This window comes from Melopsittacus undulatus, chromosome 6 (genome assembly GCF_012275295.1).
Source record: "Melopsittacus undulatus isolate bMelUnd1 chromosome 6, bMelUnd1.mat.Z, whole genome shotgun sequence".
In the NCBI taxonomy this organism is placed as follows: domain Eukaryota; kingdom Metazoa; phylum Chordata; class Aves; order Psittaciformes; family Psittaculidae; genus Melopsittacus; species Melopsittacus undulatus.
The window spans coordinates 14,018,084-14,043,360 of NC_047532.1; the positions used below are offsets into that span (position 1 = coordinate 14,018,084).

The following is a 25,277-nucleotide window of genomic DNA, read 5'->3' on the forward strand; positions in this document are numbered from 1 at the left end:
AATAGTAGCATGTTCAATCTGCAAACAAATTGCTTCCATATTAGTTGTTCTTTGCAAAGGTTACAGTCTTTACTAGTGCGTGGAAATGGAAAACAGTTTGACACATTTTATTTTCTGTCATAAACTGTGATTTAAGATGCTCTTCAAGGAAATTACAAATATTATTAACTCTTAAGCGATTAGAGCATCTGAAAACCACACCAGACTGTGAGTAGTACACGCTAAGAAAACATTTGCTCTGAAAACAGTCTCTAGGGTTGGGGGCTGATATATTTCTTCTGTTTTGTGATTGTGCTCAAACTTCAAAAAAATTAATTCTCTTTTGTTTTCTTCTTAGTTATTGACATCCAGTGCTGTTCACAAATGGGGAACAGAAATCCATGAAGGAATATACAACATGCTTATGCTGCTAGTGGACCTGGTTGCAGAAAGAGTAAAACAAGATCCTATTCCTGTGGGCCTGCTCGGTGTACTTACAATGGTATTTGACTCTCTGATGCAATTTCAAATATTTGGCTATTTATCATTTCATATTTATGCTGCTGATGCTTTTTGTAACTATTTAAGTTTTAGTGTATTGTCTTACGGCCTGCAGCCTTTGCTTGCTGCAGATTTTTAATGTCCAGTATGCAATTCATAAAGGGGTGAGTGCTGTTCAAAACTCCTTAAACCAACACTCTTAAAAATAACATCTGCTGTCATAGAATGGTTTGGGTTGGAAAGGAGCTTAAGATGTCTAGTTCCAACCTCCTCTGCCATGGGCAGGGACACCTCACACTAAACCATGTCACCCAAGGCTCTGTCCAACCAAGCCTTGAACACCGCCAAGGATGGAGCATTTACAGCTTATTTGGGCAGCCCATTAGAGTGCCTCACCACACTCACAGTAAAGAATTTCCTCCTTAGATCCAATCTAAACTTCCCCTGTTTTAAGTTTAAACCCATTTCCACTTGTCCTGTCACTACAGTCCTTGATGAAGAGTGACTCCCCAGCATCTTTGTAGGCCCCCTTCAGATATTGAAAGTGCTGTCACTCTGTCACTTCACTGTTTGTTTTTAAAACTGGTACTTTGAGTTCATCTCCCCCTTTTACAGATCTTTGGCTCATGTGTATTATTGAATGTTTTCTATAGAGAGGAAGCTTCAGAATCAGAGATCTGTTAAACTTGATTGTTTTGCTAGATCTTTAACTGTCAGCCAGGAGAAATCTACTGCAGAAGTCAGATAGTATCAAGATAGGTTTTGAGACTGGCATAAACCATGCTGTTCATTGCCATGGGCTTTTTCTTTCAAGGCATTTAACCCCGACAATGAATATCATTTCAAGAACCGAATGAAGGTGTGCCAGAGAAACTGGGCAGAAGTCTTTGGGGAGGGGAACATGCATGCTGTCTCGCCCATATCCACTTTTCAGAAGGTGAGTATGGCCATGACCTGTTTTTAAGTTAGATGTGTTTGTTTCAGCGAAGATTGTTTGATTAGTTGGTATTTATAACACAAGAAAGCTTAAATGTGTCACCAAGAATTACAGCAAGTAGATCTTCAGATTATGTTGGTCTGTAGCAATGTATTTGTCCTCTTAAATTGTCCCAGTTCTCTCTTAGAGGCTGGATTTAGAAATTGGTGTACTTTCATGTCTAAAGTAGCACAACAATCGGATGGGTAGATCTGTTGTATCAAAGGACTGACATCTGGTTGTTGAGTGCGAAATGACCAGCATAACTCAAAGTGTACAGTTCTAGCAGAGAATTTGTGCTTTTCTGACAGGCAAGGATAGGGTATGTTTAAGTCAGGCACACTATCAAGGAGGCAGTTCTTGAGGTTTGCACTGTCTTGTCACAGTTGTTCCAGATGGGTGGTTGTGAAAAAAGCATCAGTGGAGTTGATCTCTCCTTCAGGAAACAAGTTTGTGGCCATAGAAAGAAAATTCTACCTCTGCTGCTCTGGGAAATGTCCTTTAGTAATGCTCCACACTGCTAATGTGCTATAAATATAGTTGATGTGAGTCAGCAGCCACAGTGTGTACTGTTGCCACAGCACGTGGTCAGTGATGTCAAGCAGAGTCCAAAAACAGATGATGCTTATGAGAACTAGCCAGAGCTGCAGCTACACACTTGGTGAAGGAGCTGTTGCAAACACATTGCTGGTTTCTTTGAAATCATAGTGCATGTATTTGAGGTGTTGTGGGCTGAATACATCTGTCCAAATCTCTGTTTCAGAAGACAAATGTATAGCGTTGATGTTTCAGCTACTAATTTGTTAATGTTTTAATTGTTCAAGGAACCTCATGGCTGGCTGGTGGATCTGGTAAACAGGGTAGGTAAATGTAAACTGAGACCTGTAATTTGTCGCTTGAATTCAGTGCTCTTTCAGAGGTAATTTCTTCTCCCCCCAGCTTGTTTTTTCACTCTTCACTTTTCTGACAACCACCAAAAAAAACCAAGTTTTTTATCCTGCCTACATGTAGAGAAGGAGCCTTGCTAAATAAATCTTGTTGAGTTGCTGCCTTCTCCTTTGAGCACCTCACCTAACACAATAGCTGTGACTAGAGGAAGTTGAAAGCTCAGCTTAGGCTGCAGTGCTGTTTCCCAGTCAGACGTGCCAGGCCAGTTGCTGTATGTGGTCTGGCTTTCTTCCCTGTATCCATTTTTAACCAAAACAGTTTCTAGCTTGTTGTTTGAGCTGGTACTGGGTATAACTGCATTGCATTCCCCAGCATGCTTCTAATTCCCATGGGAACATAAAGCTTGTGTTGAATGTGATGCTTCACAGTAAAGAATACTTGCTGGCATCCCAGGAACTGTCAATCCCATATTTCCTATAATAGCTGATTTTAAAGATAAGATACTGTAGTTCACTAACATAATACTGATGATTTTATTTCAGTTTGCAGAGTTGGGTGGATTTTCAGCAATTCAGTCCAAACTGAATTCAGAAGATATTGAACTTGGGGTAAGTTAATCTTCTGTCACAAGACTTCTTCTTTTCCATTACACGTTCATGAAGAATTAGAAGTGTCCCTTTTGGCAGTGCTCTTACCTTTGATTTGGTACCAGAGCAGCACTGCCACAGAGCCCCGGAGAACTGCTGTCAGACTGGAAGTTAAATGAGGTTGTGCACAAGAATCCTGACACAAGAGCTTTTGAGATACCGTGGAAAAGAGGAGGGGTTAGTGTACCTCTGGCTAACAGTCAGCCTTCCAGTTAGACATCAGTCAATCTAGTTTCATTGTACATTCACCAGCTTGTCCCTGGTTTTCTGTTTAATTCAGCTGTAGCTGCATTTAGCTTCAAGTGAATTGACTTCTATCATGTATTATAGAAATCATTGTACAGACACTGTCTAATCCTGAGCAACTGTTCAAGAGCTATGTCTAAAAACTGACTGGTTCAGCAGAGCTAAACTATTTTTGGTGACAAAGCATAACTGGTTCATTTTTTAGCTTTCTAACCTATATTCAGAAGACTTCAAAATCTTTCAAGCTTTGAAGAGCAAGGAGGTTAAGGGAAAAGATGTCATTTAGAATCTTGTCCCACAGTATAAAATCAGTCTGCTTTCAGTCAAGTACCATTTGGTGAAAATTCAGCTTCTTTTCTTGGGATATTGATATTTGCTGCTCTATAAAGAGATAGGCTTATATGTGAGCCTGACAGCAGAATAAGGCAACTCTATTTAAGTCCCGATCCTGCAATAGGAACTTTGATTTTGTTGACCCATTAATAAGTGCTTGCTTAGGGAGGAAGTCTTGGGTCAGCATCACTCAATTCAGGCCTTTAATTGCAGTGGTGCACACTCAGTTTCACAACTCTTGATCCACTATGAGAAAAAGCAAATTTTGATGTTATTTATTGGCAAACAAATGCCTTTATATGTTTAATTTCTTGATGATGATAAATATAACTTGAAAATGATGCATGGAAGAGACCTTGACATGTATCTGACACATTTACAAAAGCTTTCTCCCACTTAATGCTTTGGGAAAGAAATCTGCTGTATGGCTTTAACCTTAAGGCTTGGATTCACACTTCTTATTGCTGTAGAGAGCAATCAAAATGTGATGTGTCCTTTTCAATCTGTGACTAAACAGGATCAGACAGAGAAGACTGAACAGAATGATGAGAGGACCAAGATTAGTGAAAACTGGGAAAGCATTTTTTATTTCAGGCAAAGATATATGATACATACTGCATACCATAGAGTAAATCTGTTTCCTGAGCCATGTGTTGTTGTAAAGGACTTGCCCACCGAAACGAACTTGTAGCAAATGACTGGAAACTATTGTCTGAAATAAATGATACTTATTGACCTTAATTTGCCTTTTGTTATAGATCACTAGCTCTGAAAAGGTCTCTTGTATGTGCACCTAAATACTTGCTGTGTTTTTTTTTCAGGCAATCTCTGCATTAGTTCAGCCATTTGGAGTTTGTGCAGAATATCTCAACTCTTCTGTAGTACAGGTAAAATGTCTTTGTTAAGAGTTATCAGGGGACTGAAAATCAGTTTACAACTGTTTTGGTGTGAAACTGGTGACTAATTCAAAAAACCTTCAACTCACATTGCGTGAAGTGCAAGAACCATTTTGAGCATCCTGAGGGTGATGGATAGGGGACACCTATAGTGTTCATATTCATTTTCAAAGCACAGTGATCTGTAGTCATGTATCTACATCTGCAACAGTGAGAAGCTTTGCCTTTGCCATTAGTAAACTTCATCAGTGTAAAGCACGTGGGAAAAGAATTTAGCCTGATGGGTGAATTTTGGGTTCAGTTTTAATTTTCTGGCTGAGATCAAGCACATGGATAGGAGAGTTTAAGCTGAGAAACTGGTAATACGGGGGGGAAAAATCACCGCGATATATTTGTACATGTAAATGTACTCCAGGCTTCACACCTGCACTCACTAACAAAAAATTTTGATTTCTTAAGTGATTTAAAGGCTTTATTTGAAGGGGAGGTAGTTTAGAAGCCACTGAGAGTCAGAGAGGCACGTGCATCTAATAACTGATACCTTTAGAAAGGTTGATCTGTCCACCTTTTTTTGCAAACCTGTATTACAGTGGTCTGAAATGGCTTCTTACTCTAATTGCTTCTTTTTCTGGACATAGCTAGCAGGACTGGTTTATGTATGTTGTAGGTGTTGCTTTCTGTCTAAGATAATTGTCAGCTTTCAGCTAAGTATTTCATTTTGCTGAAGCCAGATCTTGCGAGTATTGTGATTGATTTCAGGAAACACAAAATGATTGTCATGCCTTTTCTCACATTCTTTAGCCCATGCTGGATCCAGTCATTCATAAAATGATTAAGTATGTGCAGAATGTAGAAGAGAAGGACTTGAAGGACAAGGTAATGTTTTATACATTAAATATTTAAGAAGAACTTACTGTGTGTCTTGTCAATGTAGACTAGAACAATAGCTTTATTTTCATAAGCAAAAATACAGCCTGTTCTGAATTCTGAATGACACAGAACAAAATACATCTATCCAATTCCATTCAGTCCCCTTTTCAATAAATACCTCATGTTATGACCCTTAAAGTATTTTACCTCTGTTACTATCAAATATGTTTTGTTGGTCCACTTCTGCAGCAAGCTGAATGCTCACTTCTCTAACGGATTTGAAGGTGCTAAGTGTCTTGCAGTCTGTTGTATGCACACAAGTTATAAGACTTTGAGTGTTACATCAGCTGTTTGCTTCTGAGAATTCAGTAACTGCTGATATTTTATGTCCATATAGCTTGTGACTACCTCCTGTGTTGCTCTGAATTTGGCATTCAGGTCTATTAAGTTTTTAAGTGCTGACTTTTTACTTAGGCTGAAATTGTTAACTGTAAATTGTAAAGTCTGCATATTGGTTTAACTACATAGGAGCAATTTAGTGTACCAAGTCTGTAGCAGGAAAGTCCAATTTAACCAAAGCTTTTGTTGTCTTAAGGTTTCTAGTGTACAAGTTACACTTTCAGATGTACATGGTACCGCATTTCATAGATTAAACAGTCTGTGTTGGGTCACTAACCCTCCTCTTTGTGAATCATTAAAGTCTGAAACAGAATAGCAAAAATAGCAGTGCCTCTATTTGTCCTTTTTGTGTTTTGTTTTAAATAGAGACTAGTCAGTATCCCTGAGCTCTTGTCTGGTATCAAACTGCTGTGTATGCGCTTCCAACCCGATTTGGTAACGGCGGTAGATGACTTACGGCTGGACATTCTGTTGCGCATGCTAAAATCTCCTCACTTCAGTGCAAAAATGAATTCCCTCAAAGAAGTAGGTTTGCTTTTGGGGGGGAGTGTATGTCTGTGCATGTGTGAGGTGGGGTGGGTTGTTTAGAGGCCATTGAAACCGCAACCCTAAAAGATGAAATGGTACATGGACACTGTAGAAACACCTAGGAGCTGGGGTTTATGGACCAGAGCTCCCTGTGCTAAAATCTTATATCAAAGTAGAAGAAAACAGTTTCTTTTTGATTGAGGTTGTGGTTTAAATATAGTGTTGTTCATTCATCTCTTCCTTCAAGAATTTGTATAATTTAATTGTCCCCCCAAAAACTGCATTGGTTTAGTGTGCAGCCATTGTAAGGTGTTTTGGAGTCCCTCTTTTGTGCTTTTATTTATGGGAAAACTGAGATGTTAAACCTCATTGCTGTTTGATTCTTAGTCATAAACGCTGTGTATCCTTGGTGAAGTTCTAAAAGTGCAGCTTTTGAAGTCTTCAGCAGAAATGTACTCTTTCTCCCTGGAGTGAGGAGCCGGTATTGGATAAAAAAATAGGACACTGATTTGAGTGTAAGAAGCAGAAGCCTGAAATAACCTACTTCTGGTATATCTGTGGAACTATACCTTGCAGAAATATACCTTTTCTGTGTCAGAATGTGAGTAAGAATCTGCTGCATCAGAGGCTGATGACAAGGAGGTGTTTCTGAGTAGGAGTTTGTCTTTAACCAGCTTATTGGAAAACAAAACCAAACACACACAAGGTAAAAAGCCCAAACCACACAATAAGACACCAACCAACCAAAAAAGCTCAAACACCTCATGTGCTCAAAATATGTCAGGATTCACACTTAAGCTTCACAGTGAGCCTTTTGAATAGATTTCCTTGTGTGCATATGGAACACCTGTGGGAATCATTGTTAGAATCTCCCATTTTGCAATTTCTAGGTAACAAAATTAATAGAAGACAGCACTGTATCCAAGTCAGTGAAGAATGCAATAGATACAGACCGGTTACTAAACTGGCTGGTAGAAAACTCTGTCCTGTCCATTGCTCTAGAAGGTAAGCACTTTCACAAAGACTTTCAGCATGAGCTTTGAGTGTATTTAACAATTTCATCTGTCCCTTTCAGTGCATCTTAATTAACAAAGGAGTTGAAGGTTTTTGTCATCTTCAAATTCGAGTAAGGAAAACCCTGCAAATTCTGCTGCTATCATCTAGTCCTCTATTTGACATCTGCAGATGTCTTATGCTGTACCTGGGGTTTTGTTCTCAGTTTCTTTGTATATTGGTAGGTTCTAGGAAATAGAAAAAGAGGGTTTTTTTTCCCAAGTAGTAATGTCCTATAGGTGTGAAGTGCTATAGATATATGAAGTGTGACAAAATAAAAATAGAAGGAGCCTTGTTCTTTTTCTTTGGACTGATAAATTTCTTTGTAACAATAGAGAGAGAATTTTCCACTGAAGGCAGAGTTTTGTTCTTCTCCCTTTTAAAAGAACTTGTTTATTTTTAGGTTTTTAATTACTCTAATACTGTTTTAAATCTATTAACTTAGTTACCTTTCTTTGTTTCATAGGTAATATAGACCAAGCACAATACTGTGATCGTATAAAGGGAATTATTGAACTGCTGGGCAGTAAATTGTCTCTAGATGAGCTCACTAAAATCTGGAGAATTCAGGTGAGCAACCAAGACTAGGCAGGTGTTTTTAGACTGTCTTACAGAAGGAAATGTTCTAATGGTGGGATTTTTTTAGCTGATAATATATGCATCTACTGCAAAGTGGAGGTGTTGAGATGTTAACAGTATAATTAATGCAAAGGCTTTCTTCTGCTTCTTCCTTTACCATTTAAATCAAGTGTTGACAATTTCTTGTAATAACAGCTGTTAAATCTTACAATGAAGTTCGGTTCTTTGCCACAAGTGTTAAAGGGCTGTGAAAATATTTGATTTGGAGTAAGATGTTTTCAGCCTGAAACAGGTGATAGAGTGTTTGTCTAGACCAGAGACCAGGCCTAAGGATGTTAATTTTTATGACTGGAGGTATGCTTTTGAATGCAATTCACAGTGTGACTTTAAAGAGTAGGCTCACGAATTCCTGTTTAACTCCCTGTACATACATAGAATTGACTGACAAGTCATCTTTTCATATTCACTTTACGTGTATTCAACTTCCTGCTGTGTAGGAAAGGTGGTTTGACTGCTTAATGCAAACACCACATGGAAATTTTGACCAGAGACATAATGTGCTGCAGGAAACAGTTTTCTTCTCTGTGCCAATGTTGAAGTTTTAGACTAAACTCCCTTGACTCTGTCAGATCTGTGGTATATGCAGGCATGGCAGCAAGTTTTGTAAGCTTGGTAGATATGAAGTATGATTCTAGCTCACTTTTGTTCTTCTGTCTGTTGTTACCATGGTGCTCCCATCAGTGTGGGAGGAGATTTTGTATTGCTTGCTTTTGAGCAAAGCCTTAAAGAGTGTCAGAGATGGAGCACCCCGTACATGAACTTAACCAAGAAATAAAAATGGTCATGTCTGTTTCCTATCACCACACCTTTCAGTGGTGTGTGCCACTGCAGCATCTTCAGTCTGGTGTAATAATGGCTGATTAACTCGGTCTTTCCACTTTAGAATTACTTCCAAAGACCTCTTTTGTCAGTGAAATGGGGAGCAGAGACAGTTACTCTTGCCTTGTGTTTCTTAAGATGTCATAACCTGTTACTCTTTGTCACTAGAGTGAATAGCAGGGTAATGCTTACATGAAGGTTTTTCTTGATCTTGTTTGGGATAAAGACCACCTTTCTTATGTTTTCCTTCCTCTTTTCAGTCAGGACAATCCTCCACTGTGATAGAAAACATACATACCATTATTGCTGCAGCTGCTGTGAAGTTTAGCTCTGATCAGCTCAACCATTTATTTGTTCTAATCCAAAAGGTAAGTTTTCACATGATTTTTTTTCAATTCTCTCCTTAGGGAATTCAATTCCCTTAGGAAAGGAATTGATAAGATGTACTTTTGCATCCAGCCTACCAGGAGGCAAATACCTTCAATACATTTATATTTTCTATATAAATATAAAATTTGCTATAAAAAAATAACACTTAATACTGAGGTTTTTTTGTGTGTTAACCTCAAGTCTGATCTGCTTCTGTATTGCTGATTGACTTAGATTTTAAGTACATTGTTGTCAGGGTTTAATCCCAGCTGGCAACTAAGTACCATGCAGCTGCTTGCTCCCCACCCTGTCGAGGGGTGGGAAGGAGAACTGGAAAAAGGTAAAGCCCGTGGGTTGAGAGAAGAACAGTTTAATAGGTAAAATATAACCATTTAATAATAGTAATGAAAAGAGAGACAACAGAGAGGGAAATAAAACCCAAGACAGACAAGTGATGCACAACACAATTACTCACCTCCCACTGACCTATGTCCAGCCAGCCCCTGAGCAGTGATCAGCTCCTCCCAGCCAACTCCCCCTGGTTTATATATTGAGCATAATGTTCTATGGGGTAGAATATCCCTTTGGCTCATTCAGGTCAGCTGTCCTGGCTGTGCTCCCTCCTGGCCTCTTGTGCTCCTCCTCGCTGGCAGAACATGAGAGACTGAAAAGGTCTTGACTTAGAGTAAGCACTACTGAGCAACAACAAAAACATTGGTTTGTTATCAGCTTTGTTCTCAAACTAAGCCAAAACACAGCTACTAGGAAGAAAATTAACTCTATCCCAGCTGAAACCAAGACACTTCATGTAGGCAGTGCTAAGGTACTTAAAGTGAAGTTTTATTATTATATTTAATCTCATATAGTTTATATTGGAAAAAAAAATCATTGGGCAAATCAATACTGTAGCTCCCAGCAACAAAACCAAGGAAATACGTCTGGTGGAGACATTCTTGGTTGTATTTTGATTTTTCTGCAGTAAAACAGTTGTAAATGATCTTTTTGTGAGACAGCAGACAAACAGTCCTTGCTGCTTTAACAGTGAGTATTATTTCTTTGCTATACAGAGCTGGGAAACAGAGAGTGATAGAGTGCGGCAGAAGCTGTTGAGCCTGATAGGACGCATTGGTCGAGAAGCACGGGTGGAAACAACCACTGGAAAGGCATGTGAATGTTCTTTGTTTGGGGTTTTCCTTTATTAAACATCAGGATGCTGGACTCTGTACTTCCTAGCTCCTGACTAGTCTTGCACTTCTTCCTCTAGGTGCTGGAGGTGCTTTGGGAGCTGGCTCATCTTCCAACATTACCATGTAGTCTTATTCAGCAAGCTTTGGAGGAACATCTGACAATCCTCAGTGATGCCTATGCAGTGAAAGAGGCAATCAAAAGAAGCTACATCATCAAATGCATAGAGGATATTAAGAGGGTTGGTTTATTATTTATCTTTTCCAAAATGAAATGTTATCTAGTCTTGATGTTGCCCTTCCTTTCAAGATGCTCAAATTGCGTGTCCCATCTGTAAGTTCTTACCTTGGGGAGTCCACAAGAGGGGTAGGCTTTGTGTGAGCCCGTTTGTTGACCATGAGACTCAAAGTAAGTCTCTTGCCTTTGTTTTAAGCAAATTTTCAGCACAAGGAGTGATCAGTTTATGGGAAACTACCAGGATGGGCCCAAGGTTAGAATTTGCAAATGGAACCACTATAAAGGTATGTCAGTATTTTAACTGTCCCTTTCATGTGAAAATCTAGATTAGTTCTCTTTGAGCATGTGTTCTGGCATGACCATTAAGTCTCAAAATACAAATTGATACTTAAATCCTAAGAGTTTTGTATTTTAATAAAATACTTAAACTCTTTTCAGCTAACATAAAGAAGCCATTCCCGCAGCTGCCTGTGCTAAGATGTTTCCTGGCAGCAGCAGCAGAGATGTGCATGGCTTAAAAGACTGCATATATTCTCTCCTGCACTGCAGGCAATTTTTCTTGAGGTCTGCAGGAATGCCTCTGTCTTTTTTTCAGTCTGAAGAATGCTGTAAATAAAGAAAAAGGCTTGTTCTTTTTTCATCCTTTTTTTCTTTCCATGGTAAATCAGGTTTTGTCTGTGTTGTAGCGTATGTAGAGGATTTTAGTTGTTCCGGAAGCAAAGTTTGTTGCTTCTTGATATTGATCACAGTTTTTTGTGTGTTGGTGTCTATGAATATGGATTTCAAACTTTGGGTTCTCAATGTCTGTGAAACTTGCAGTTTTTTGTTTTGGATCTTCTCTTGTGCTTTTCTGTTCTTGCATTCTTTTTAATTACATTCTGGCAAGGGCCTTTATAGAGGTGCTGCATTGGGAAACACTAAGGGAAAGCTGTAACTGTAAACTAAAAGGGGTTGGGGTAACCATACAGCAGACTTTTAAAAATACATCCTTTTTTTTAATCACACTTTAGTAGGGGAAATGAAGGCATAAACTGGGAGGGAATGTAATATTAAGTCAGCATTCTCAAATACATGAGGGAGTCTTCAGTAGAGACCTCTGCTAAGGGCAGGCTGCTTTACTCTCCCTGAGTGTGTAGGTGGTAGTGGTTGTTGTCAGTATTTAAACCAGACATCACTTCTCTGAATAAGCAAGCTCAGTACTGGTTTGTGTGGTCAAACTTTACAGAAAATGAAGCCTCCCAGAAAAGTGATGAGCAGTTCTAACAATGAGGTAGGAGGGTAATTCTTTGCAGGATCTCTTTCAAAATGCAGCTTAAGTTTCCTTTGCTTCCTATCAGAGGCTCCTTGCAGCGCCAATCAGAAGTTTCTTCTTATCTCTCAACCCTCAGTAGTATTCCAGATTATTTGTTCTATTGTTCTTGTTTTAGCAATAAGTAATCCATTTGACTGGATTTGCCCTTTTATGCCCTAACAGGCCTGCTTCATCTCTTGTAATTAAGGAAGGTGGTGGTTCTCTCTCCCTGGTGCAACTTTTTGTCTGCTTAATTTGCATGTTCACCTAGCAAGGAGGTGGTACTTTGGGCTTAATAATAAATACAGCAAAATGGCATATATGTGTCAAAGGATTTCCTATAGAGAGTGAAGAAGGGCACCTTGAGTGTGTTCAGAAGGGGACCAGGAACAAGTAACTGAAGCCTTCAGAGCTAGTAGATGTTGGTTTGAAACAGTAGTATTAACAGACATCATTAGGCTTCTAGGAGTCTTAAGAGGAAAGTTAGACTGTTGTTGAGCATGTACACATGTGTAATTGTTTTTACCTTTCCTACTACTAGTCTTCCCAGCACAATAATCCTCAGTTTGTGTGGGTGGTGCCAGCATTACGTCAGCTCCATGAAATCACACGTTCATTTATTAAGCAAACTTACCAAAAGCAAGACAAGGTAAGAATATGATGCTGAGATGATTTTTGAAGCCCTTGTTCTGTCTGTGTGGCTTTGCTTCTGTAGAATGTGGAAACTGAATTCAGAAGTGAGAGAGGGGGGAGAAAAATAACAAACTGAAACATACTTTGCTAAGTAGTGTTTAGTGATGTAGCATAAACTGTTCAAGTAGAGATGCCGTATGGTGTGCCATCCATTTGTGTGTGCATGTATACATATATATATATGTATAAATCTGTTTGCTGTGTCAGGACTAATTCATTGTCTTCTCAGCTTCCTGTAGAATAATTAACATGCTGTTAAGAAATGAGCAGTGGCTAATGTTTAGACCAGCTGCTTTGTAATTGAATTGACTATTAGAAAAGGGACTAAAATACCAGCAAGTCACATGTGCTGCACAGTGGCTGAGCAGAGGGGTGGGACTTTGTTTGCAATCTGCAGCATGTGTGTTTCAGCACATCCTGAGAACACTAATGTAAGGGGGCTTTGGATGCTTGGATGGGATACAGCTGACTGGAAAGGGGGGGAATATTATTCCTTCCAATAAGACATGTGCCTGTTGACCTGTTTTCTTTAAAACCTCTTAATGCTTTGGTTTGATTTATTTGTTGTTTTTTTTTTTTTTTGCCAAGAGCATTATTCAAGATTTAAAGAAAAACTTTGAAATAGTGAAGCTGGTGACAGGAAGCTTAATATCATGCCACCGTTTGGCTGCATCTGTGGCAGGTCCGGGAGGGCTTGTTGGAGCAACATTAGTGGATGGCCGATACACTTACCGGGAGGTACGGAACCCTGGATTTCTTACTACCTGAAGTTTTGAAACCATGATGTAGTCTGTCACTGACCAAGTTGTGTAAGATTAGGTGATGTTTCATTTTGGAATTCATTGGTATCTATGTTATCTCTGAGTAATTACACTGGGTTTTAGTTAACAGTTCTGATGCTTACCTATAGGAGCTCAATGTAGCCTTGTTACATTATAGAACAAGGGTGGGCAAACATAACAATCCAGATTTCTTAGCAAAGTCTTTAACTGGTCAAGAGCTGGATCTCCTCACCCCTGGACTTTCTGTCTCCAAGCTTGTGCAGCTTCCACCTTCCAGTTCAACTACCCTTCTAGTGACTATACCCTTGAATTTGATGTGAAGCTCTTGAAACAGATGTGCTAGTTAGGAAATGGAAGCCACATGATACTAGCTTATTGCTAGGTGAGATTTAGTAACTAGTATCAAATAATGTCAATATCAGGAAATTAATAACAAATCCAAAGGGATTTATGCTCCTTTTTAGAAAGGTAATAAAAAAGAAGTAATGCTTAAAATGATATAAAATAGAAATAAAACTGCAGTAGCAATTTCAGTTTTCCAGGCTTTACAAAGTGTACTGGTGTTTGACAGCTAAGTTTGCTAAAAAAGAATGCTCAGAGTTCTTGTTTCAGGGGGAAAAAAAAAAAGTCTTGAGCTTGAGTTTTTGTTTCTTCTTCCTCAGTATTTGGAAGCACATCTAAAATTTCTGGCATTTTTTCTGCAAGAAGCCACCCTTTACTTGGGCTGGAATCGTGCCAGGGAGATCTGGGAGTGCCTTGTAACTGGCCAGGATGTTTGTGAGTTAGATCGAGAGGTAAGAAATACTTGAGAAGTTGGTATCTGTGGTTGCAGAGCGGATCTTAATGGGTCAGGAATAACACATGTGCTTGTTGAGACATGCCAGACGTAAGTAGTAAGCACTAATAATGCATTTTATATTCTCCATGAAAGCTAATGGAGCCACTGTTACATGTTCACTTATGACTAGGATGCTTTTTTAACATTAAATTTGACTGAGGGATGAACGTTGGCCTGGAGACTAGTTGCAGGTTTATGGATACTGGTTTGAAAAGGAGTATGTGTAATTTTGCAGTCATAGGAGACATTCAGCATTGTTTGGGTGAAAGATGACTAGGATTGTAGTGATAGCACAAAGGTAATGGGTTCAACAGGGGAAGTTCAGGTTAGATACAAGGAAGAAGTTCTTTACAATAAGGGTGGTGAGGCACTGGAACAGGTTGCTCAGAGAAGTGGTGAATGCTCCATCCCTGGCAGTGTTCAAGTCCAGGTTGAACAGAGCCTTGGGTGACATGGTTTAGTGTGAGGTGTCCCTGCCCGTGGCAGGGGGTTGGAACTGGGTGATCTTAAGGTCCTTTCCAACCCTAACCATTCTATGATTCTCTGAAGTACCCTAACTGCAATACAGCAGTAACAGGTGAGGTTACCTCAATATTGAGGTTACCTGCGATAACAGGTAAGGTTACTGAGAGATTAGATTTTGAACCTCTTGCTGTGGATAAAATTTCTGTAGGATAAGTTACTGTAATAGCTGATACGGTTTGCCAGTGCTGTACAGAACTAAAGTACTAGCCATGACAATGGGGTAAAAATACATGACCTTTCTTTCACAGATGTGTTTTGAGTGGTTTACAAAAGGACAGCATGATCTAGAGAGTGATGTACAGCAACAGCTCTTCAAAGAGAAAATTCTTAAACTGGAGTCATATGAAATTACTATGAATGGTAAGAAAATGGCTTCTGTCAACAGATTTGGTTTTGAAATACATACCAGAAATTTGCTTCCTGAGCCTTTAAGTTAAATACATAACCAGTTCTGTAATTCAGGATAAGAAAGGGGCCTATTTCTATCATTTTGAGTTCTAATAGCTGTAGAGGAAAAGGTCATCTCCTGTAGTTGATAGCTTTGTTTTTTCAGGAAAGCATAGGAACTTAACCTGACCTGAATAAAAACCTTTCACCTTTTTTCACTTTCAGGTTTTAGTTTATTTAAGACTTTCTTTGAAAATGTGAACCTGTGTGACCATCGACTGAAGAGGCAAGGAACTCAGCTGGTGAGTGTTCTGACAAGTTCATTCTTGTATACCACCTGTGGTATCTTGGAGATGGGAGGAAGTGAGGCAAGGATTCTGTAGCAGCTGTTTGACATGGTCATGTTTGTATTAGTATCCAGGTCATCATTTTAGTGTTGACACTGAAATTCTGAAGCTTTAAACTCCACAATTATGGCAATTAAAATTCAGCAATTGATGGCTGGAAGCTGGTGTGTAGCTTCTAAAACTTTGCAGGAGGAATGGGTGGATATTAATACCTTTATATTAATAATCAGGATTTCTAATACGCATTTTTTACCTGTCCCTTGTAGGGAAATATTCCTTTCCCTCATTTAGTCTTTTTAATTATTATTTTTCTTCTTTACAAGAGATTTAGGCTTAGAATCACAGAATGGTTTGAGTTGGAAAGGACTTTATCTAGTTCCAACCCCCTGCCATGGGCAGGGGCATCTCACCCTAGACCATGTTGCCCAAGACTCTGTCCAGCCTGGCTTTGAACACTGCCAGGGATGGAACATATAACCACTTCTCTGGGCAACCCATTCCAATGCCTGACCACCCTCAACAGTAAAGAACTTCTTCCTTATATCCAACTATATATCATATTCAAATTCCAACCTGCAGTGATTTTTAACTCTACAACCTTTAAATGTCTCCATAAAATTAATGGCTGTATGTTAAGTAGTTTTCCATAGGCATTTTAGATCTTTATCACAGAAACCTAACTTGAAATGCACAGTTTTTTGCCAAGTATCGTAGTAGGCTTTGTGATGGTTTATTATGTGGTTAGTTACCATGTTGACCTTTGTGAAACAAATTCCATTCCCAGTTAAGTTTCTCCATGCGTTTGAGGTCTTTTATTTTTTAGTTGGCTTGACAGAGTAGTCTTTGCAACTTGTTTATCCACCTGAAAATGATTTTTTTCTAGTGTAAGTATACAAATATGCAGCTATTGATTTCCCTTCACACTGTGCCAAAGCTTAGCAGCATGTTGGAAAAGAAGATTCTACAAATTCATTCAAAAGATGCTTTTCTAACAGATAGAATCATAGCATCATAGAATAGTTAGGGTTGGAAAGGACCTTAACGTCATCCAGTTCCAACCCCCCTGCCATGGGCAGCCTCACACCTCACACTAAACCATGGCACCCAAGGCTTCATCCAGCCTGGCCTTGAACACTGCCAGGGATGGAGTATTCACAACCTCCTTGGGCAACCCATTCCAGTACATCACCAAGATGGAAGACTTGTTTTGTTCCTGCAGTTCAACTCACCATTGTGTGAGAAATCCACTTGTGTTTTATTGTTATTCTTCCTTGCACAGAGTGTGGAAAAACTGGAATTAATAGGAATGGATTTCATTTGGAAAATTGCAATGGAATCACCTGATGAAGAAATTGCCAATGAAGCTATTCAACTGATAATAAATTACAGCTATATCAATCTAACTCCTAGACTGAAAAAGGTAGGCATGTATTTGTACGTAAAGTGCTTGGACGTTCATAGAGTCTTGATGTTCTGCATGCTAAAATGTGTGATTTGTTGGATTCTGTCTGTTTAAGTAATTCCCATCATCTTGGTTTTAACTTCTAATTCATTTGTATGTTTTATCTTTAGGATTCAGTATCACTGCACAAGAAATTCATTGCTGATTGCTACACACGATTAGAGGTAAAGGACACATTTTAATTGCTCTTGTACGTGCATCCTTTTTCAGTTTTGTATCTTAGAATAATTGACTGTGATAACTCTACTTAAACAAAAACATTATTTCTGCAGATACTTCTTGTCCTCTTAGCTCTGCAGGACATGCTAATCATCCATGTAAACCAGCACTTACACTCTGCTTTGTATTCTAGGCAGCCAGCTCTGCACTTGGAGGTCCAACGTTAACACATGCTGTTACAAGAGCTACAAAAATGCTTACAGCAACTGCTATGCCTACGGTAGCAACATCAGTTCAGTCTCCTTACAGGTACGTGTGCCTTTAAAAGAATAAATACAGCAGTAGACATTTGCTTCCAGCTGCTTCCCACATGATTTTGAGCGCTAATTAAAAGTCTCAGTATTGGTGGTTGTATATTCTGGTGGTTTCTCAGCTGAATATTCCAATTATAGTGCAGTTTAAGTTCCAAAGAGACTTTGAAAAACCAGTTTTTAACAGAAATAATAAAAAAAGCCAACACTTCCCCTTTCAATCTGCCAAAACCGAAGTAAAGAAACCCAAACCACAAAACCCCTCATAAACTATTACCAACCAGCCTATTAGTCATATAATATTTCTGGGGCAGAAGGGTTTGGTTTGTTTGGGTTGTTTAAACTGGAAAGAAAAGAATGGGTTTTGCTCCTCTAGCTCTAATGAATACCTAAATGTGTGTAGCTTAAGTAGATGAGCACAGAGTGGGACCTTGATAAACATGAAGCTTCTTCTGAAGCTGGCTACATTTCAAGTAGTATAACACAAGCTTTTTGGCCTGTTTTCCTAGTTAGTTTCAACTGAATTAACTCAAATTTTAAGGAGCTATATTTAGAAAGAGCTAATTCATGGTAGTTATCTGTGGGTGCTGAAAATGAATTTCTGAAACAGGTTATGCTTGTTTTCAATGTTTGTCTCTAGGTCAACTAAACTTGTAATAATTGAGAGGCTGCTGCTGTTGGCAGAGCGTTATGTGATAACAATAGAGGTAAGATACAGCATTTCTTACTAGGCAAGCCTAAAACCATAATTTCTAGTATTAAAAACAATAAAAGTTACTTAAACCTATGCATGTCTGGTAACTTTGCTACATACCATCATAGAAATGTCTTTGTTTTCAAGGGTGATATTTATTGTCAACCTTTTCTTCCTGTAGGACCTTTACTCTGTTCCCCGAACTATTCTACCTCATGGTGCTTCTTTCCATGGACATCTTTTAACACTTAATGTTACATATGAGTCTACCAAAGATACCTTCACCGTAGAGGTATGTGTACACAGGTTACGTGTGTTATGTGTGTAGCGTGGATCATGTAGTTACTCTTGGGGTTTTAGGTGCTTGGATTGAACAGAGTAAGCTGGTTTGAGGGACTTGGTCAACTTGAAAACTCTTTGAAAATGTTAAAAGTCTGTATAATGGTACTGTAACAGAAGTGTCTGTAGACTGAATGTATTTTGATCATCATGCTGCGTTGGGAAAAAGAATTTGTTTGCTTGCTGTCAGTGATGAGCATTTCTCCTGCTGCCCTACCCTGTCAGCCTCTCTTGTGGACAGTACCTTTACCACCCTATGCAGAGGAGCAGGAAGACTTTAATGGAAGATTTTTATTCTCTTGGAATTTAGTGCTTGAGCAGACTTCCTGAACTAGTGCTGTTTCATTTTCCAGGCACACAGCAATGAAACTGTAGGAAGCGTCAGATGGAAGATAGCAAAGATGTTGAATTCGCCTGTGGATAATATACAGATATTTGCCAATGACAGCCTGGTATGTGAACTACAAATAATTCTCATTCTTTATGAAATTGAGTTTCTTTCCCAGAACTAAATGATAAATGTTTTCTTGCAGCTAACTGTAAACAAAGATCAGAAACTACTCCACCAGCTGGGCTTCTCTGATGAACAAGTCCTTACAGTAAAAACATCAGGAAGTGGGACCCCGTCGGGGAGCTCTGCAGATTCCTCAGCCAGTTCTAGCAACACCAGCAGTGTGTTTAGTTCATCCTATGCAATGGAACAGGTACAGTGTAATAGCCTGAAACCTTCCCTCAGATTTTTCCTGGAGGGAAGGTAGTTGGGAAGACACAGTTGGGGTGGAAGACTTAAGAGACCTAGCTGTTCGTATCAGCTTCAGTATCCAATATTCAGTAGTCTTGTTTTGCTTTCAAACTACAATTGAAACAAAGCATTTAAATACACATTTGCCTTATGCATGCAGATTAGATTTTGTAACGTATTCTCTCACCTTTTGTAGCCTGTTTGGTATTTATTATTTTCTGCAGGGTCTTTTAAACAATCAGGACCCATATGGTTGAACTTTGAGATTGTATATTTGTCTAGAGGAGAGATTTCCACTATTAACAAAGCTGCAGTATGAAAATAAACCAAGAAGGATCAACTAGCATGTTTGGACCATTCCTGGTCTGCTTTGTATGTCAACACTAATAGTTGACTTAGAAATTGATTGTTAAAAGGGAAATGGGGTAATGTAAAAATGAAATGTTTCTCAGTCTAGAAAGCAACTGGGATTTCTAAAGGCCAGGTTGGCCTCTGGGTTAATTCCTTGAGTGAAGAGCTCTCTTAAAACTACTTGCAAGAGAGTGGAGAGAAAAAAACCTTTGTATTTCTTCTTAATTCTCAGGAGAAATCCCTCCCTGGAGTAGTCATGGCTCTTGTGTGTAATGTGTTTGATATGCTTTACCAGCTTGCCAATCTAGAGGAGCCAAGGTAAGCAAACTAAATGCTTATTAAATATTGAAGCAATGCTCACACTGCAAAGTTGTAATAGCTACTTACTTTGCAGTGTGTAGGCATCCACCTGGCCACAGTGTGGCTGAGCCCTGTTTTGCAGAAGTAACTTCTGATAACTTTTCAGGATAACCTTACGAGTGAGGAAACTTCTGCTCTTGATTCCCACTGACCCAGCTATTCAGGAGGCTCTTGATCAGCTTGATTCCCTGGGAAGGAAGGTATGGATTATACAATAATTGATCTTGGTGATTTAAAAAGGATTTTACTACCAGGTCTCTTAAATTCCCTGTCAGATTATAATCTGTGAAGGGTTTGAAACTCTGCTGTAAAATAATGCTCATGTTAAGGATTATTGACTTACAAGGGACAGTTCAATAGGGACTGTAGTGATAGGACAAGGGGTAACAGGTTCAAACTTAAACAGCAGAGGTTTAGATTGGATATAAGGAAGAAATTTTTTACTGTGAGGGTGGTGAGGTATTGGAATGGGTTGCCCAGGGAGGTTGTGAATGCTCCATCCCTGGCAGTGTTCAAGGCCAGGCTGGACAGAGCCTTGGGTGATATGGTTTAGTGTGAGGTGTCCCTGCCCATGGCAGGGGGGTTGGAACGAGATGATCTTAAGGTTCTTTCCAACCCTAACTATTTTATGATTCTATGATTCCCAAGCAGCTGGAGGCAACAGTGTTTATTACAGAGATCATAGAAGTTATATTGCCAGTTACAACAAAATGTAGTATCTCAAAATACCTCTTCTGTGGCTCTTTCCTCCTAGAAAACACTCCTATCAGAATCAAGTTCTCAGTCGTCAAAATCACCATCCTTGTCTTCAAAACACCAACATCAGCCCAGTGCTAGTTCAATACTCGAAAGTCTTTTCAGATCTTTTGCTCCAGGCATGTCCACCTTCAGAGTGCTCTATAACTTAGAGGTAAGAAAACAAATCTGTTTCTTTCTACTTGTGTTTCTGAGCACTAAAATTGAAGCAGTTTTAAGTTTCTTGGGCAGAAGTCCACCAGACAAGGTCATTGTGCAGAATGCAAATGTCATGTTATAGTCTGCTTCTGTGTATGTAACAAATCCTGCACAGAAGAAAGAGGCAAAGGGTTTCCCTTCAGAGACTTTACTGTGAAGCCAGGCCCCTCTTCTTGTGGAAGGAGTGTTCTAAAGTAAGTGGAGGGGAGCAAAGAAGCATCGAAGTCTTTACTGTTTAGGTAAAATCCCTCATTGAATCTCCAGAAACTCTGGATATGGGATTTTTGGTATATATTAAAAACAAACAAAACTGGGTGTTTTAAGAATTAATGGGAGCTGTTTCATTTAATTGGTTTTGCTTGATTTAATTTGAACAAAAAAGAGCACTAACTTGCTTTCTATACAAGTCTATCATAATCTGTAGAGACTCAGGAGGAGTATTTTTGAGAAGCATGTAACTCTGAAGAATTTTCAATATCCAAATGTGCAGGGCTTTTATCCAGAAGCTTCTGGCCTGTTCTAGCTGTGCATGTGAAGTGAATGGATTACATGCTGGTTTTTAACACTAAGTATTCTCCTGAGTAAGTTCGTCAGCCAAAACACTGGATTGGACCCTGTTAAAAGGCTCTTTCCAGCTGTTCAGTTTTTAAAGTGTATGAGAGTTCAGGTGGTGGTCTTAGAGTACCGTAGCGTTCACACTCTGGGAAGCTGAACAGTTTGTAGTTCTCGAAAGTCCCATTGTTTATAAGGACCCATAACAAATATGGTTTGAACAACTTGAAGTTGGAGGGCCAGTTGCCAGCAGCTTCAAGAACAATGGACAAAGCCACTCTCTTTCATTCCTGGCGTGTGCCAAGATTGTTGTAGGAATTCTCTTGTAGTTGCTTTCTTTTGGTTTTCTGCAAGCTAATGTTAGCTCTTCATCTTCCTACTCTGTCATCACACTGCAGTATTAGGATTCCCCTTTTGCTGTACAGCTGGAAAGGAAGATACTTGATGATGCCTTTGAAATATGTTGACAAGTGCTGCAACTGAAAGCAAATGGTTTAGCATATCACAGCAAGGGTATCTTGTTGAACTGGCAGGTTATATTACGTGTGACGAGGCAGTTATCTGCTGCTGCTATGCCAGTGCAAATAATAAAAGCAAGTAATAAATTGCTTTTCTGGCAAAGGATGAGAAGTAGAAAATTGGATTAGGTGTGTAGATCATAGGAGTGGACTTACTCATCAAGTCCATTTAAGCCAGTTGGAAGATGATTTCTGTAAGGAAAAGGAGGATGTGCTTTTCTTATACCCTCTACTGGTGATCTATTGGAAACATGGGAACCAGTCTGAACTGCTCTCTGAAAAAGTGTGCACAGGAAAATTGCAGAGCACATGAAAGAGATGGGAATTGAATGGTGCAGATGTTTGGGGTTGCATTATACAGTGCTGTGATAAGATTTCGTGTGTGGAACTCTGTAAGCCATTTTTCTGACCTGGGAACCTGAAAAAGACGTGCTTTGTTTTCCTGTATGCAGCACTGTTGGCTGTACATTTCAAAGAGTTCTCAAGAAAGTAAATAAGTTCTGGGCATCTTCTGGGGGTTTGGGAGGGGCTGGGGATCTTTGGGGGGCTGTGGAGTTGTTTGGGTAATGTTTTGACGGGTTTTGATGTAAAATGAAGTTAAAATTATAACAATTATATGTGAAATCTGGCCCACAGAGACCACAGACTTCTTTATGGCCATGTATCTGCATGTAATTGCATTGTGTGAAGTTTAGTGCTAACTTAAAACAGGAGGGATGATACAGTGGTGATAAGGTCCATAGAATTACCTGGACCATGTTTCACCAAAGGAAAAAAAAGCCAGTGAAAGCAGTTTTCAGAGCAATGAGTAAGCCATCTGTGGGATGTTCTATGGGATACTGTCAAGTGAAAGCCGAGGAAGCATTTGGGCTCCTAAGGAGCTTCAGGCCTGACTGAGACTGAAGTTGTTTCATGTACTAGAATATGCACTTCATGCTTTCCCTTAATGAGTAAACTGCAATGAGAAAAACATGCCATTTGATATAGAGTAAATATCTGTAATAGCCGTAGTTCTCCTGAATATTTTAATGTGATTTCTCTTTACTGACTACAGCTTCACATAAGTGCATTGTTAATTGCTTCATTTGTAGTGGATTTTTTCCTGTTACACTTTCAACCTTCAGCAGATTAAGAATACTGCATTTATTCTAGGTACTGAGCTCCAAGCTGATGCCAACTGCAGATGATGAAATGGCAAGAAACTGTGCCAAGTCTTTCTGTGAAAACTTCCTCAGAGCAGGAGGGTTGAGGTTAGATGGCAAAATCTTGACTCAATTTCTGGCACTTCATTTAGTTACCAGTTCTGTGTGGTTTCTCATTCCCACATTGCAGCACACGATGTAGGCTTCTTCAGAGAAAAAGAAATTCACCCAAAGCTGTTATTTTTCACTGTCCAATGTCTGTAAAGCTACTGCTATAGTACATGTTGTTAAACCCCACAATAAAGTTAGGCTTCACGGATGAGCTTGGGAAGTTTAGCTTTTAGTAAGGCAGTTGGTGTCTGGACAGTTAGCATTTAAGTGCTTCGGTTCAACTTTGCAGGTGTGTACATTATACTATGACCTGCAGAGATCCTAGTGGACATTTTCAGTGGTCAAAGCATAGACACTGCAGTAGGAACCAGATTAAATTTTACAGTCTTCAAAATTGAGACTCTTCAGATAACAGTTGAAGCACATTGTGAGTGGTTTGGAATACTTACAGTACTGCTTGTGCTTGTGTCAGGTTTATCAGGTGTTTGTTGCTCTTAGTAATTCTATCTGTCCCCCTTCCTGGAGTCCCATAGATGCTGAAGCATTTTCCAGCAGGTACAGAAAACTATTTGTAGATAGAAACTTGCAGCCCAGAAAGCCAATGGTATCCTGGGCTGCATCAAGAGGAGCATGACCAGCAGGTTGAAGGAGGTGATCCTGCCCCTCTACTCTGCTCTTGTGAGACCTCACTTGGAGTATTGTGTTCAGTTCTGGTGTCCTCAACATAAAAAGGACATGGAACTGTTGGAACAAGTCCAGAGGAGGCCACGAGGATGATCAGGGGACTGGAGCACCTCCCATATGAAGACAGGCTGAGAAAGTTGGGGCTGTTCAGCCTGGAGAAGAGAAGGCTGTGTGGAGACCTCATAGCAGCCTTCCAGTATCTGAAGGGGGCCTACAGGGATGCTGGTGAGGGACTCTTCATTAGGGACTGTAGTGATAGGACAAGGGGTAACGGGTTCAAACTTAAACAGGGGAAGTTTAGATTGGATCTAAGGAAGAAGTTCTTTACTGTGAGGGTGGTGAGGCACTGGAATGGGTTGCCCGAGGAAGTTGTGAATGCTCCATCCCTGTCAGTGTTCAAGGCCAGGTTGGACAGAGCCTTGAGTGATACGGTTTAGTGTGAGGTGTCCCTGCCCACGGCAGGAGGTTGGAACTGGATGATCTTAAGGTCCTTTCCAACCCTAACTATTCTGCGATTCCATATAAGAGGGGAAAATGGGGATGTTAGCCTCCAAACATGCCAGATTGGAAGTTTTAACTGGCACTCAGCTGACTGAGCAGGAGGAGGGAAGGATAGAGATAAATTAATTGCATCTTTCTCCTAATGTAAAACACTTTTAAATGGAGTCTGTTATATTGATTTGTTTTTAAGTTTGGTGGTGAATGTGATGCAGAGAGATTCCATCCCATCAGAAGTAGACTATGAAACAAGACAGGGAGTCTATTCCATCTGCCTGCAACTTGCAAGGTATGTAATTGCCTTTCATTAACGAAAAGTGCTGCTTTCTTGGCTTTTAGAGTGCAGCTTGTAATATTTAAGATTAATTGATCCTTTGAGTCCTGTTTCATTCACTTGCTGTGCACATTCCAAAACAAGCCTGATGTTTTTTGCTCTGTGAATGTAGGTTCTTGCTTGTTGGCCAGACAATGCCTACCTTACTGGATGAGGATTTCATTAAAGATGGGGTAGAAGCATTGTCCTCACGTCCCTTCCGTAATGTCAGCCGACAAGCAAGTAGGCAGATGTCCATTTGTGGAACACCTGAGAAGTCATCCTACCGCCAGCTCTCTGTGTCTGATAGATCCTCCATTAGGGTAGAAGAGATCATACCAGCAGCAAGAGTTGCCATACAAGTAAGGAAGCATTTGATGATTTCTGGTCATGTAGCAGTGTCATCTCCAGTGACAGCTCTATAACTCTCGGATTTTTAATCAAAACTCCACCTTTTACACAGGTTCTTTCCCAGCCTCTGAAAATCCTGACCCATCAGTCTCTTACCGTGATCTTGATCCAGATTTTAATGTAGCCTCAGGAATTATTTTGGCAGTACAAAGGGAAGCAGTACCCCAGAAGTGGATCTACACAGAAATCTTACTTGTGATTTATTTGTAGTCATGCTTAACTCTAAGATCTTAGTAATTTTCTCTGAA

The 25,277-nt window shown here is 39.6% G+C and overlaps 1 protein-coding gene across 2 annotated transcripts in view; it reads left to right on the forward strand.

Annotated features, from left to right (window-relative positions):
• Positions 1 to 25,277, forward strand: part of USP24 (ubiquitin specific peptidase 24) — a 68,049-nt gene that overhangs the window by 16,929 nt on the left and 25,843 nt on the right. The window contains exons 4-34 of one of the 2 annotated variants that reach the window (XM_034063444.1): positions 338 to 481; positions 1,295 to 1,417; positions 2,281 to 2,316; positions 2,887 to 2,952; positions 4,392 to 4,457; positions 5,268 to 5,342; positions 6,102 to 6,260; positions 7,154 to 7,268; positions 7,783 to 7,886; positions 9,035 to 9,142; positions 10,211 to 10,306; positions 10,408 to 10,569; positions 11,791 to 11,835; positions 12,398 to 12,505; positions 13,138 to 13,287; positions 13,994 to 14,125; positions 14,943 to 15,054; positions 15,307 to 15,383; positions 16,708 to 16,848; positions 17,001 to 17,054; positions 17,243 to 17,358; positions 18,001 to 18,067; positions 18,236 to 18,346; positions 18,747 to 18,845; positions 18,927 to 19,097; positions 19,719 to 19,804; positions 19,953 to 20,046; positions 20,601 to 20,756; positions 23,023 to 23,120; positions 24,499 to 24,594; positions 24,752 to 24,980. In XM_034063444.1, coding sequence (XP_033919335.1) covers positions 338 to 481; positions 1,295 to 1,417; positions 2,281 to 2,316; positions 2,887 to 2,952; positions 4,392 to 4,457; positions 5,268 to 5,342; positions 6,102 to 6,260; positions 7,154 to 7,268; positions 7,783 to 7,886; positions 9,035 to 9,142; positions 10,211 to 10,306; positions 10,408 to 10,569; positions 11,791 to 11,835; positions 12,398 to 12,505; positions 13,138 to 13,287; positions 13,994 to 14,125; positions 14,943 to 15,054; positions 15,307 to 15,383; positions 16,708 to 16,848; positions 17,001 to 17,054; positions 17,243 to 17,358; positions 18,001 to 18,067; positions 18,236 to 18,346; positions 18,747 to 18,845; positions 18,927 to 19,097; positions 19,719 to 19,804; positions 19,953 to 20,046; positions 20,601 to 20,756; positions 23,023 to 23,120; positions 24,499 to 24,594; positions 24,752 to 24,980 — 3,396 coding nt within the window. The remainder of the gene's footprint in view (positions 1 to 337; positions 482 to 1,294; positions 1,418 to 2,280; positions 2,317 to 2,886; positions 2,953 to 4,391; positions 4,458 to 5,267; positions 5,343 to 6,101; positions 6,261 to 7,153; positions 7,269 to 7,782; positions 7,887 to 9,034; positions 9,143 to 10,210; positions 10,307 to 10,407; positions 10,570 to 11,790; positions 11,836 to 12,397; positions 12,506 to 13,137; positions 13,288 to 13,993; positions 14,126 to 14,942; positions 15,055 to 15,306; positions 15,384 to 16,707; positions 16,849 to 17,000; positions 17,055 to 17,242; positions 17,359 to 18,000; positions 18,068 to 18,235; positions 18,347 to 18,746; positions 18,846 to 18,926; positions 19,098 to 19,718; positions 19,805 to 19,952; positions 20,047 to 20,600; positions 20,757 to 23,022; positions 23,121 to 24,498; positions 24,595 to 24,751; positions 24,981 to 25,277) is intronic. The other variant, XM_034063445.1, reaches the window with a different exon arrangement.